Source organism: Aotus nancymaae, unplaced genomic scaffold (assembly GCF_030222135.1).
Source record: "Aotus nancymaae isolate 86718 unplaced genomic scaffold, 86718_ANA_hifiasm-v0.15.2.pri h1tg000079l, whole genome shotgun sequence".
Classification (NCBI taxonomy): domain Eukaryota; kingdom Metazoa; phylum Chordata; class Mammalia; order Primates; family Aotidae; genus Aotus; species Aotus nancymaae.
The window spans coordinates 25,011,575-25,026,239 of NW_026988494.1; the positions used below are offsets into that span (position 1 = coordinate 25,011,575).

The 14,665-nt window shown below is 39.5% G+C and overlaps 1 protein-coding gene across 1 annotated transcript; it reads right to left on the reverse strand.

The window, feature by feature from the left end:
• Nucleotides 1-7,487: 7,487 nt before the first annotated feature.
• LOC105705339 (large ribosomal subunit protein eL33) lies at nt 7,488-7,945 on the reverse strand. Its single transcript, XM_012435171.3, has one exon. It carries the CDS (start codon nt 7,853-7,855, stop codon nt 7,523-7,525), a length of 333 nt encoding a protein of 110 aa, XP_012290594.1. The 5' UTR covers nt 7,856-7,945; the 3' UTR covers nt 7,488-7,522.
• Between the last annotated feature and the right edge of the window lie 6,720 nt (nt 7,946-14,665).

Consider the following 14,665-nt stretch of genomic DNA (forward strand, 5'->3'; position numbering starts at 1 on the left):
ATTTTTTTTTTATTCCCAGCAGTAATGAGTGAAATTTCTTACTGCTCCACACCCTTGCCGACATTTGGTGTTGTAGTATGTTGGATTTTAGCCATTCTAATGTGTTATGTAATGATATCTCCTTGTTGTTTTGATTTGCAATTCACTAATGACATATGATTGAGCATCTCTTTATATGTTTATTTGCCATTTGTATATCTTCTTTGGTGAAGCATCTGTTTAAATCTGTTGCCTGTTTCTTATTTGAGTACTTGTTTTCTTATTGTTGAGTTTTATGATTTTTGGGGGTCTATTTTGGATACCAGTTCTTTATCCGATAAGAGAGTTCTGCAAGTATTTTCTCCAGGTCTGTGGGTTTTGTTGTTTTATTCTCTGAACAATGTCTTTTGCAGAGCAGATTTTAATTTTAATGATATCTAATATATCAATTTTTCTTTCACAGATTGTGCTTTTGGTATTATATTTAAAATATCATTGCCAAACCCAAGGTTATCTAGATTTTTTCAGATGTTATATTCTAGGAATTTTATAGTTTTGCATTTTATATTTGGGTCTGTAATCCACTTTGAGTTAATGTGTATGAAAAATGTAACATCTGTTTCTATATTCATTTTTCTTTCGTGTGCCTGTCCTGTTGTTTCAACATTGTTGAAAAGACTACCTTTGCTTCATTGTATTGACTTTTCTCCTTTATCAAAGATCAGTTGACTATATTTGGGTAAGTGTATTTCTAAGCCCTCTATTCTTTTCCAGTTATCTGGCTGTCTATTCTTTCATCAACATCACACTGTTTTGATTAGTCTAGCCTTTTAATAAGTCTTGAAGGGTAATGTCAGTCCCACTTAGTTCTCTTTCAATTTTGTGCTGGCTATTCTGGGTCTTTTGCCTTTTTGTATAAACTTTAGTACCAACTTGCCAATATCTATAAAGTAACTTGCTGGGATTTTGATGGGGATTGCATTGAATCTATAGACCAAGTTGGAAAGAACTGATATCTTCACAATACTAAGTCTTCTTATTCATCACTATGATTTGAATATGTCCCCCATGTTTTCATGTGTTGGAAACTTAATTACCATTGTAACAGTTTTAGGAGGTGGGGTCTTTCAGAGGTGACTAGAATGGATTAATGCTGTTATCTTGGAAGCAGGTTGGTTATTGTGGGAGTGGGCTCCTGATAAAATGATAAGTTTGGTCCCACTTTTTTCTCGGTTTCATGTGCTCACTTGCCATGTGATGCTTTCTGTCATGGCATGCTCTCGTCAGATGTTGGTGCCCTGCTCTTGGACTTCCCAGCCTCCAGAACTGTGATCCTAATTTCTTTACAAATAGCTCAGTCTGTGACATTCTGCTCTAGCAGCAGAAAATGGACTAAGACATTCATATAAATGGAATATTTTCCATTTATTTAGATCTTTGAATTCTTCCACCAATATTTTGCAGTTTCTTCATATAGATCCTGTACATTAAAACATTTATAGCTGTTTCATTTTTTTGGTGCTAATATAAATAATATTGTCATTAAAATTTTAAATTCCAATTACTTCATGCTGGTAACAAACTTATTTCTTAGAGATCATAACCATATCAGGATGGGAACAGACTTCTTTTCTCTTACCTATCAAGTTGTTAAATAAAATATTTTGTAGTAGTTGAATTAAAATATGTGTCAAAATTTCATTTTAACATTAATGTAAAGGAAAAAGCTTTAATATATCAAAAAACTCACTTTTGGATGATACATTTTAGGGGAACAGAGAATGATCAGATAGTCATTTTTAAACTATATACTGAAAGTTATAGAAAAAAGAAAGGATATTTGTCCAAAGAATTTATTGTCCCAACTGGCACACGTTTGAGAAAGCAAGGGTGCACTCTTAGTGATTATACTGAGAGAAACCTGGGTCTGTCCACTGCACCCAGTGATGTGTGGCCACTATTCCCTTGATGGACAGTCAGTGTAGATCATGATTCATGATTTCCTAGAACAAGTATTAATCCCATTAAAGTTTATCGGAAAATTGTGTAAGCATTTTATCAGGAATACTGTTTTCCTTTCACAGTGAAATGAATTACACCATACAAAAAGTTCTGTCCAAGGCTAAGCTTAGCACAATTTTTCTTTGATATTGCCTTTTGATTCTTATGGAGGCAGCTCCTGGTAGGTGTCTAGGAGTTGCTTCTGTCTCTGGTTTCTCTTCCTCTCTTTCTTTTCCCGATCTCTCTCTGCCCTCTTCCCTAATCAGATCCTTGCTAGTGATACTCCATCATAGTATTTCTTAATAGTGTTAGGAATAATAACAGCAAATTCTTATAGAGAGATTAACATATAACAAATAATGTTCTAAATGCTATCCATACACTTACTAATGAGAGTCCATTGAAGTAGATACTGTACATATCTTATTTTAGTTAAGGAAACTTAGGCACAAAGAGGTTAAACAGCTTGTCTAATGTCACACAGATAATAAGTGGTTGATCTAAACACAGCAGCCTGGAGCCCCTACTTGTAACCACTTTGCTATCCTGAGGAGCATCTTTCACACAAATTTCTCTTTCTCATATGGAGCACTTTTCGCCTGGGCAGGGTAAATAAGAAATGTGGGAGGGAAGAGGGATGGAAAACCGTTGATCTGCATTGAAAAAGATATACCTGTCTTAGTCTGGTTGGGTTGCTATAACAAAATGCTATGAATTGGACTACTTATAAACAACAATAATTCGGTTTTTCACAGTTCTGGAAGCTGGGAAGTCTAACATCAAGGTGGCAGCCGAGTTAGTTCATTTTGAGGGCCAACTTCCTGGCTTGCAGATGGCAGCCTTCTCTCTGTGTGCTCACATGACCTTTTCTTTGTGTAGCAAAAGGATAATGGGAGGCTGGGCTGGTGGCTCATGCCTGTAATCCCAGCACTTTGAGAGGCCTAGCCAGGTGGATCACTTGAGGTCAAGAGTTCAAGACCAGCCTGTCCAACATGGTGAAACTCCATATCTACTAATAATACAAAAGTTAGCTGGTCATGGTGGCACATGTGTGTAATCATAGCTACTTGGGAGGCTCAGGCAAGAGAATTGCTTGAACCTTGGGGCAGAACTTTCAGTGAGCTGAGATTGTGCCACTGCACTCCAGCCTGGGCAACAGAGCAAGACCCTGTCTCAAAAAAAAAATGTATAAGGAGAGTTCTGGTAGCCTTTCTTTTCTTATAGGTACACTAATCCCATGAAGAGAGCTCTACCCTCATGACCTCATATAAAACTGCTTATCTCCCAGAGGCCCTACATCCCAATACCATCACATGATGGGTAGGGCTTCAACATATGATTTTGGGGCAACATAAACATTCAGTTCATAACAACACCTTCACATATGATGTATCAAAAGAATGTTATGAACAAGTTAACACGGGTTGTCTCTGTGTAGAAAAACAAAAGTGATATATTTTTCCATATTTGTATTTGTCTTCAAAAGATATTTTACTTTTATATAGGAGAACACATGTTGTTAGAAGGCCCCTAGTTTAATAAGTTCCTAGAATTTGCTTCTTTCTCAGTTTTGCATTGAGGTATGAAACATTCTCCCTGAATTCCAGAACAAAGTACTTACAGTAAGCACCATCTTTTAAAATAGGTGAAGTGACATTGTGGCATTCAAATCCACACTGAGTGTTGGCTCTGGCCTTTAGGGGAATTGCAAACCAACTGAGCTAAGCTTTCAGCCCAGGCAGGGGAAGTTTCCTTCGTACGTGCAGAGCATAATTATTGAATGCCCTTGCCATCCATTATTTCAGGTTCACTCCAGGACAAACCATAGATCATCCCCTCTCCTATTAAAGAACAAGCAGAAGAGGCTCCTGGGAATTACAATTAAGAGCAGCATAAATCAAACAGGAAAATTGCCTAAAAACACACAGACCATTTGTTCAGATATTTTCTCCGTCTCTCATTTTTGCCTGCTTTTTCTTAATTCTATTTTTTTTGTTAACATAGGATCCAATTATAGAGGAATGCTTTATCTTTCATGAATCTAATAAATGAAAAGAAAAAAGCTATAGCACTAAAAAAGCTGCATTAGGAGTCCACATGCACCTAAAGAAACAGAAAAACACTGAGGAAGTTTTCATAGAGGACAACAGCACAGAGATGGCTGAAGCTATTCCCCAAAGGTTGCCAGTCTCTATGGTGTTACCTCAGAGGTTATTGATTTTCCTAGACGCTAAGACACATGAGCTCAGTACACAAAAAGTAGAAGTCTCATTTGTTATTGATTAAGTCTACTTAATATCAAAATAACCATTTGCACTTTAGGAGGCTGAGGCAGGCAGATGGCTTGAGCTTAGGAGTTCAAGACCAGCCTGGGAAATATGGTAAAACTCCATCTCTACAAACAACAAACAAACAAAAAGATCATTTAAATCATTGGAGAATGTAACTCAGTTCTGTGCACAAAACTCAATCCAACTAGTTTTGGGATCTTGACCTTTTGTATCCTATGTTCAGTAATTCTATGTAAGAACTTGGATCCCATGCTTACAGGATGGAAACCAAAGGCCATTTTCCGAAGAGAATCTTTTCTATGTTTTAAAGTTCTCTGTTAATATTTCTCCCTGGCTGAAGACCAAAGGGAAAAGAAGAAATCTAAGCATTTCACTTCTCCATCAGTAGCACTGGGAATGTGTTGACATAGAATTTAGATCTTTTAGTTGTAAAGAGTCTCACCACATGGACACCTGGAGTTTTCAGGTTTCCCTTTCCTGAAGGGGGGTCTTCATGCAAAGTAAAACAGGATCAGAAAATTATAAATGGTTTCTGTGTCCTAGAGAATCAGGCCAGTCTTCTCACCTAGCTTTTTTTTTTTTTTAATACAAATTCTATTGCATTTTAGGTTTTGGGGTACATGTGAAGAACATGCAAGATTGTTGCATAGGTACATACATGGCAATGTGGTTTGCTGCCTTCCTCCCCATCACCTATATCTGACATTTCTCCCCATGTTATCCCTCCCCAACTCCCCACCCCCTGCTGTCCCTCCCCTAGTTCCCCCAATAGACCCCAGTGTATGATGCTTCCCTCCCTGTGTCCATGTGTTCTCATTGTTCAACGCCCGCCTATGAGTAAGAACCTGCAGTGTTTGATTTTCTGTTCTTGTATCAGTTTGCTGAGAATGATGGTTTCCTAGCTTTTTTGTATTCAACTGGGCTTGCTCTACTTCTCAGCTGGTATGCTTGTCCCATCCCTGGAGTCATCGCCATTGTTCTGCAGGCCCTCCGTGTTCACTTCTGTCTTTACAAATTCTCCAAGTGAAGAAGAGAATGGCTGTGTTTCTTATAGGCATCCCTATAAAATTCTGCTATGCTTCAGAATCCAGCAAAAATTTCATAATATGTTTTCTTTTCTTACCTTTTTTTTTTTTTTTTTTTTTTTTTTGAGATAGGGTATTGCTCTGTCACCCAGGCTGGAGTGCAGTGGCATGATCATAGCTCACTGCAGCCTCAACCACCTGGGCTTAAGCAGTCTTCCCAGCTCAGCTTCCCAAGTGGCTGGGATCACAGGTGCACATCACCACGCCTGGATAATTTTTAAATTTTTTGTAGAGACAGGGTCTTGCTGTGTTGCCTGGGCTGGTTTTGAACTCCTGGGTTCAAGTGATCCTCATGCCTTGGCCTTCCAGTGTGCTGGGATTATAGGCGTGAGCTACTGCACCCAGCTGCCATATCATTTTTTTGGATCATTCTAGTTTATACCATTCACTTATTATTCAGAACCATGAAAATTTATATTTGGGGGTTTATTACTCAGAAAAGTATTATTTATTTATCTGATTTATTTAGTCATCTAAGAAAATGATATGATCCCCTATTGTCTGCTGTGTTCATAAGTGGATGCAAAATCTTCTCCTCAAGAAGGTTGGAGTCTCGTTGAGGAAATAGAAAAAGAAAGAAAAAGGCATAAAGCAGTGTGGGGGTTCATAGGAAGAAGACTTGAGGTTTTTAGGGAATGGGAGGGGCTAAAGATAAATCACTGGAAGAAAATATGACATCATGACTTTGGGATTTTTATTATGACTCCCTGGCTATCCAGCTACAAGGTATGTCATTTGATGTTTATTTGTGAACTTCTCAGTGCTAGCTAGAAAGTAGTACTTTTATTGTAAAATATGATACACATAGAGAAGAGTACATAAAACATAACCACGTGGCTTATTGAATGATTGAGATGAACATCTATGTAACTACTACCCAGGACTAGTAATTGAATGTTCCTAGCCACCCAAAGGCTCCTACATGCCCCTTCTAGATTGTGTTAGTCAGAATTCTCTAGAGAAACAGAACCTATAGGACACACACACACACATACACACACACAGAGAGAGAGAGAGAGAGAGAGAGAGAGAAAGAGAGGGAAAGTGAGAGAGTAGGAGAAAGAGAGAGAGATCAAGAATAAAACGAATTGGCTCATGTGATTGTGTAGGCTGGCAACTCTGGAATCTGCAAAGAGGTGTGCAGGTTGGAGACTGGGGGAAGAATGCAACTAGAGTCTGAAGGCAATCTGAAGGCAGAATTCTCTCATCCTCTGGGAACTTCAGTGTTTTTTTCTTAAAGGCTTCGATTGATTGGATGATGCCCGCCACGTTATAGAGGAGAATCTGATGTACGCAAGAGTCTACTGGCTTAAATGTTAGTCACATCTAAAAGTAGCCTTCACAGAGACACTTACAATTGTATTTGACCAAATATCTGGGAACTATGTGGCCTAGCTAAGTTGACCATAAAATTAACCATCGCAGAAGTCCCAGTTCCTTCCCTTCTTTCTTTGTTTTGCTTTATGTTTTTTTGAAACAATTTTTAATTTTTGTGGGTACTTTGTAGGTGGATATATTTGTGGGGTACATGAGATATTTTGGTACAGGCATGCAATGCATAATAATCACATCACAGAAAATTGAGTATTTATCCTTTGTGCTACAAACAATCCAGTTATACTCTTTGTTATTTTAAAATACACAATTAAATTATGGTTGACTATAGTTCCTCTGTTTTGCTTTCAAATACTAGGTCTTATACATTTTTCCCACTATTTTTTGTGCTCGTGCTTTATAGTTTTATTACCTATGTATGCATTCCTAAAATTTGCTTAACTTTTCCTGATATAAGTAAATATTTAGAGTAAATATATAAATATAATTATTTAGAGTAAATATAAATATGAATTATTCAGAGTAGATATTTTTGTGTCTGGCTTGTTTTGTTGAACATTTACTTTTTTAAAAAACTTTTTTAAGCTCAGGAGTACATGTACAGGTTTGTTATATAGGTAAACTTGTGTCACAGAGATTTATTGCACAGATCATCTCATCACCCACGTATTAAGCCTAGTACCCATTCGTTATTCTTATTGATCCTCTCCCCGCTCCCAGCCTCCACCCTCCAGTAGGCTCCAATGTCTGTTTGAACATTTAGTTTTTTTTTTTTGTTTTTTTTTTTTTACAAGAGCACAAATCCACATTTATTTATTGATTTTCATTAGTTTAAATCCTTGAGGGGTACAGCATCACTCGGATTCTGTGTCCAATGGCCTTAGCAGGAAGGTTGCTTCGGAATTTGGCACGAACCATGCCACTGTTTCCATGGGCCCGAGTTACCTTTCCCCAGATTACTCTGGTTTTGTTTGGTTTGCCACCAGGAGTCACTGTGTTGTTCTTTGCTTTGTATACATAAGCACATCTCTTGCCCAAATAGAATTCTGTTTCATCTCGGGCATAAACACCTTCAATTTTAAGAAGCGCTGTGTGCTCCCTTTGGTTCCGGAGACCCCGCTTATAGCCGGCAAAAATAGCCTTGGACCATAGCCTTCCGGACATAGTTCCTTTTGTAAGCCCTGTTCCCAGCAAGCCTCCAAATTTCGGCAGCAAGCGCTGCTCCTGCCTCCGCAAGTGCCAAGATGGCGGGAAGAGAAATACGAGGCCTGAACATTTAGTTTTTAAGATTCATCCATGTTGCTGTATGTAGCAATAGTTTCTTGATTTTCATTGCTGTATAATATTCCACCAAATGAGCATGCTGCAGTTTATTAGTTTTTTTTTTTTTTTTTTTTTTTTTTTTGTCAGTTTGTCTATTTTTCTGTGGGAATTTTATTTTCACTTTCGGCCTATAACCAACTGTAATGCTACTCTGACCATATCATAGAGTGCATAAACATGCATTCCTGTCCAGTAATTACTTCAGAATAGAATTGTTAAGTTGTAGGGGGTCTGCATCTAAAACTTGATTAGATAATGACAGACTATTTTCCAAAAAACTGGGATCAGTTTACTTTCTCACTGGTGGTATGTGAGATTTCCTCTTCCTCTCTCTTCTCTTTTTCCTTTTCCTTCCCATCCTGTTTGTTCATTTGTCTACCACGAGTCAGGTACTATACCCTCTTGCATACTTTATTTCATCTCAAGGAGTAGTGATATTTTTATAATAGATGTTCAGTAAATATATTGCCAAACTGATTGAAAGGCTCAATTCGTAACTCAAATATTTTTCTTGTCCATTAGGATGGTAGCTTGAAAAATAAAATATCATGCACTTAGTTATTTTGGAGAAAATGAAGATTTTCAGGCAGATTTTAATTTTGCTTGAGGACTGCCTAAAATAATTATATACATGTGACAGTGCATGTGTGTGTATTTACAGGAGAGAGAGTGTGTGGCACTAGGGCACGTCCGGTGCCTGGGGCACCCGCATCCCTGGTTTATGGAAATGATAACGGAGACGCTGCCATCATCTGCAGTGTCACTTCCTCCACTTCTCCTCCCAGCTTCTGAGTCTCCTTCTATTTTATTTCACAGATCCCGTCTGCAGTAAAGCCAGGCTCTTGCTCGTTCCAAGAAGTGCTGGAAAATTTTCCAGGTTCTGGAACTCTCTTGGTTCTGAATTTATCCACTTACTTCTCTTTAATTCATCTTGTATCCTGCTCTTTCTGGGCCTTGATCTGCACTAATTAATCTGATGAACAATTTGAGTTCCAGTACTTTGCTTGAGACTTAAAACTCTGCTACAGTGATTGAAAAGAAATATGGTCACATATAGGGATTTTTTGTGTACTGGGGATTTCCAGTTTTTTCTTATTTCTTGAGCACTTATGATATTAGTTACTGTTGATTAAGCTGCTCTAATTTGCATAGAGTAAGTGACAGCAAGAAAATTGGCCAATAATTCCATTCTGTATTTTAGGTATTCTTGGGAATGACAGAGAGAAAAATATATAAATAAATGTGATATTTCATAAAATGAGAAAAAAAAGCACAGACCACAAATGAACACAGGTACAACATTCAGGGGTTTCAAACATATTAACTTGCATTTTTTTTTTCTTTCAGATGAGTAAGCTGTGCTCTTTGAGTTCAAATGACTTGTCCAAAATCAACAGTCAGCTGCTAAGAAAACTAGGTCTTCTAATTATTATTATTATTATTTAGATGGAGTGTTCTTTCTCTGTTGTCCAGGCTGGAGTGCAGTGGTGTGATCTTGGCACACTGCAGCCTCTGCCTCCCAGGTTCAAGTGACTCTCCTGCCTCAGTCTCCTCAGTAGCTGTGATTACAGGCATGAGCCACCATGCCCAGCTAATTTTTGTATTTTTAGTAGAGACGGGGTTTCACCATGTTTGTCAGGCTGGTCTCAAACTCCTGACCTCAGGTGATCTACCTGCCTTGGCTTCCCAAAGTGCTGAGATTACAGGCGTGAGCCACTGTGCCTGGCCTAGGTCTTCTAATTCTAAATTCACCCTCAGTTTAGCACTCCTTATCTTAGCAAGAAAATGTGAAGAAATACCATTACACTACTGTGATTGCTGGGAAGTAAAGAATTAGAATTAAGGAATTCATTTTTTTGTTTATTTTCTTTATTTCTCTTAAAGGACTCACTTTAGAAGTCCATCCCATTATTCCCAAAATGAGGTCATTGTTTGAACAACTTGTAGTTTTTTTTTTTCACACTTGCTACCATTTCAAACTGTCAGTTTATAAGACTTGTAAGAAAAATGAATTAAAATTTTCTCACTTTCTTTGGAAGCCACATGATAGTTCCCAGATAGTTCATTCACTTCAGGAACCAGGACCATTCTGAATAACTATTAGTTGTTTCCCGAAATCAAACCCACTCTCTATGGATGAATATTTACTACCACTAAAAATATTGAAGACACAGGTGCCTCCTGGGCTCATTTCAATGGTTTTCCAGTTGTGTGCCTTGACATGCTAGCATTTATGAACATATCTGAGGGTTTTATCAAGGGGGAGAAGCAGCTGTGTTCCTCATTTTAACTAGACATTTTCTATTTTCTATATTGGGCTTGCATATGTTATTTTAGAGGAAAAGGAGTTGCTAGAAATCAATTTGTGAGATGCCCTTCTTAAGTCCTTCAGCCCCTTCCAACACTTTCTCCCTCTCCCTTGCTTGATGCCTCTTCATAGCATTTATCCACCTAATGCATTTCTTTGGCTGCTCTTCAACTCTGTACCCATTAGAATGTAACCTCTGTGAGTGGGGAGCTTTGTTTTGTTGTTGCAGCCTCACCACCTAGAAGGGTGCCAACACAGAGCAGATGTGTAAGAAGTATTCAATGAAGGAAAGCATGAATGATGTACTGAGTGGCTACTGTTTTTGGAGGTAGCGAGGGGGCTCTTCCACACCCTCATGTCATATTTGTCAGTTGTTCTGCCCCTACTCACAGATATTATGAGGAACAGGGACGATGGCAAAGGAGATTTCACCATGAGATCTTTAACCTACCCCTACCCCTGCCCCTCTAAATTAAGCATTCTCTGTGGGAGTCAGAGACTAAAAGAACTCAATAGTAGTACATTTTGGGGATTGTAGTTTTATATGTTCTCCATCTATTCCCACTATCAGAGAGCCAGGTGTTGGAAATAAAATTTTGATGACATTTTAGCTTAACAGAATCACATCAGATAAAAGCTTCCTAGACATGGAAATTGATCCAGAAGCTGAATATGTCATCTCCTCGCCAGCTGCAGATTTGGGAATAAAATTCAGCCAGTACCCCAGTGGAGAGAGTTCAGGGACGAGGATTGTCCACACACCTTAAGTCTTAGCAAACACTGAGTCCAGATGGATATCCTCTCTTTATTGAATAAGTCAATAGCAAGCATTTCATCATGGGGCTTATGAAATCCTATTGCAAAAGGTGGGAGAGAAAACATCCTCCTGAAGATTCTGATGGAGAGGAAAGTCGAAAACAACCTGCTGCAGAAGTAGGACATTTTAGGGAGTAATTTGCATAATAGGATTCAAGAAGACATGGCTTTAGTGACAAAGGGATAGAAATTTATAATGGGAGAACATGCCGCAGTGAAAATCTAAGAGGACGAGACAAAAAGGCAGTTGGATAAATTAAAGAATCACTGAAAAGCAATTAAAATGCAACAGCTGAATTACAAGCCACACTGAAGACAGGTTGGACACGAAAACAATGGAACCACTGAAGTGGAGAACACATGTGCTAATCCCTTCTGGAATGCACAGAAAAATTACAGGGACTTTTAACCATGTTGATGTAGGAGTGGATAATAGCTATCGAGGATAGCAAAGTGAGTCAGGCTCAGAAATGTAGATATTCCCAAGGAGGAAAAAAAACAATGGAATGGAAGCAATCATCAAAGATTTGATTGAACCAACTCTGCCAAATTTGTTCCAAAGAGGACATATTTATTATATTTAAGGAAAAATCAGTGAAACGTCTCCCTCCCTCCTTCCCTCGTTACAGTTCTTTTTTTTTTTTTTTTTTTTTTGAGAGGGAGTCTTGCTCTGTTGCCCAGGCTAGAGTACAATGGCGTAATCTTGGCTCATTGCAACCTCTGCCTCCTGGGTTCAAGCAATTCTGCCTCAGCCTCCTGAGTAGCTGGGATTACAGGCTTGTGTCACCATGCCCAGCTAATTTTTGTGTTTTTAGTAGAGATGGGGTTTCACCATGTTGGTCAGGCTGGTCTTGAACTCCTGACCTCATGATCCTCCTGTCTTGGCTTCCCAAAGTGCTGGGATTACAGGCGTGAGCCACTGGGTCCAGGCCCTCCTTATGGTTCTTACGCTTGTAGCAGTGTGATGGAGTGAGATCCATGTGCCTAGGGTCTCAGGTGGTACCACCTTGGAAGAGGAGTGCATAATGTACAAATGTGAGCCATTTGTGAGCCAACCACATTATCTGTAGTCTTTCTAGAAGATCCAATTAGTGGCTTCTTTTTTCTTTTTTCCTTTTCTTTTAAGAGACAGTATCTCTTTGTCACTCAGACTGGAGTGTAGTGCTACAATCATGGCTCACTGCAGACTTGAAATCCTGGACTCAAGTGATCCTCCTGCCTCAGCCTCCTGGACTATGGCATGTACCACTATGCCCAGCTAATTTTTAATTTTTTTTTTTTTATTTTTTGTAGAGATGGGGCCTCGCTATGTTGCCCAGGCTGGTCTGGAACTCCTGGACTCAGTGATCCTCCTACCTCGGCCTCCAAAAGTGCTGGGATGACAGATGTGAGCCACGACACCCAGTCAATGGCTTCTTGTTAACTTTAAACTGCTACAGTTTAGTCCTACCTAAAATTCAGTGGCTATGAATTTTAAGACTCATAGGGTTCTCCAGAGAAGTGGAAGCACAAAGTTATGATTTTATCTATATAATTTATTATATTGTAAGGAATTGGCTCATGACATAATGGAAATTGTTAACTGCCAAGATCTGTAGGGCGAGTTGGCAGGCTGGAGACACAGGAGAGCCAGGGGTGTAGTTCCAGTGTGAAGGTCAGCAGGACCAAGACCCAGGAAGAGCCCATGTTTCATTTTGTATCTGAAGGCAGGAAACAGCTGATGTCCCAGTGAAGGGTCAGGCTTTTTGTTCTATTTAGGCCTTTGACTGATTGGACAAGGCCCACCCACATTAGCAAAGGCAATGTAATTTACTTAGTTTTCTGATTCAAATGGTAATGCCATCCACCCTCACACTGATACCCAGAATAACGTTTGGGTACCTTGTGGTCCAACCAAGGTGATACATAAACTTAGCCATCACAGAGGCCTTGCCTGTCTCTGATCACATATGCCAATTCTTAATGTCTTTTACCTTCTGTGCTTGGGAGAGGGAAGGGACTAGAGTGAATTTGAAATAGCTCAGAAACACAGGGGCCAAGTCTCCTCTATGTCTCAGTGGCTATGAATTTTAAGAATCATAGGGTTCTCCAGAGAAACAGAAGCACACAGTTGTGGTTTTATCTATCCAATATAAGGAATTGGCCTATGACATAAGGGAAATTGACAAGTCCCAAGATCTGGAAGGTGAGGCAGCAGGCTGGAGACCCAGGAGAGCCAGTGGTATAGTTCCGGCCTAGAGGCTGGCAGGCTCAAGACCCTGGAAATTGGCAGGGCCTCTGAGACACTGTCCATAAGGAAAAGCATCTCTTGGAGAATCAAATCATAAAAACCAACCTCCCTCCCAGACTGTGGTAGGTAGGCTCCGACTGATAGAATTTGCCTCTGGGAAGTGTGGGGCTGAGCTTCTGACACAGCAGCAATGTTCACGTCAAGCACACCACTGACATAGACACCTGTTACTTAGTCTTAACTGCATGCTGAAACTCCTGGGGAACCTCAGAAAATACAAATACCGGGGTCCCACCCAGAAATTCTGAATTAATTAATCTAGATATGGCCTGGGCATTGGGATTTAAAATAATTATAAACAGTAGTTTTCACTTTTGTGGATTTCTATGAGTTTTATCATCTGCGCCAATTCATGTAACACCTGCCACAGACAGGATGCAGAACAACCCCAATACTCCAAAGATTTCCCCGCTGCTGACCCTTGGTGCCATTGTCGCTTGTTATTTCAACAGCTGCTGCTTTCTTAACTGAACAAGAAGGAACATTGGATCGAGACCCAAGGACATTCCAACAGTAGATCCAGAAAGGCGACCCAGTGTGGAAAGAAGATAAATCATTTTCTAAAGAAAAACAGGTGATGCAAATAATTGAAAAGCTAGTCCAGATAGAAAATATCCTAAAATGGGATTGTTCTATGAGCTTAAAAATAGGGAACAAGATTTTCTTGGCAAAAAGCAGCATCCTATGACATGCAAGAGCCTCTAATGGCCATACTTGAGGGTTTGCACATAGGGGAGGAAATAAGACACCATTCATTCAGTCCAAATGAGTTAAATTATGATTGCTGCCAGATGTCCCTAGGCAAAAACAGAATTTCAAGCAAATGAAGACTGTCTCTCTCTGTGGCTCTTTTTTTGTAAAAGCATCTCTGAACTAAGACTATTATTACAGCAGCAAGATTCTAATTAAGGTGCTGTCAGCCACAGAGCCAATTCACCCTGGAGGGTTCTCAGAAAGCTTTGAGGGTAAAATTTATGGAACTTTATGGCATTCCTCTGTGTTGGGGCTGGGGGGAGGATTCTCTTGGAAAAATGACAGCTTCATCTCCCTCTTTTGGGAGCTGATTGTGAAGACAGGATTCTCTTCCTTCCCAGGATACACCCCTCTCTTCCATCTTCTCAGTGCATATTCTTCGCTTGCTACCAAACCCTTTCCTCAGGCAGTGCCAGGAAGATTGCGGAAATTACAGGCAGGAGTGGAGGATAACTGCAAGAAAGTCCCTGGAGCTCATTAGTAT

Bases quoted from the DNA above. Each gene is read 5' to 3' on its own strand.
- LOC105705339 (XM_012435171.3), bottom strand. From the start codon at position 7,855: ATGTCCGGAAGGCTATGGTCCAAGGCTATTTTTGCCGGCTATAAGCGG.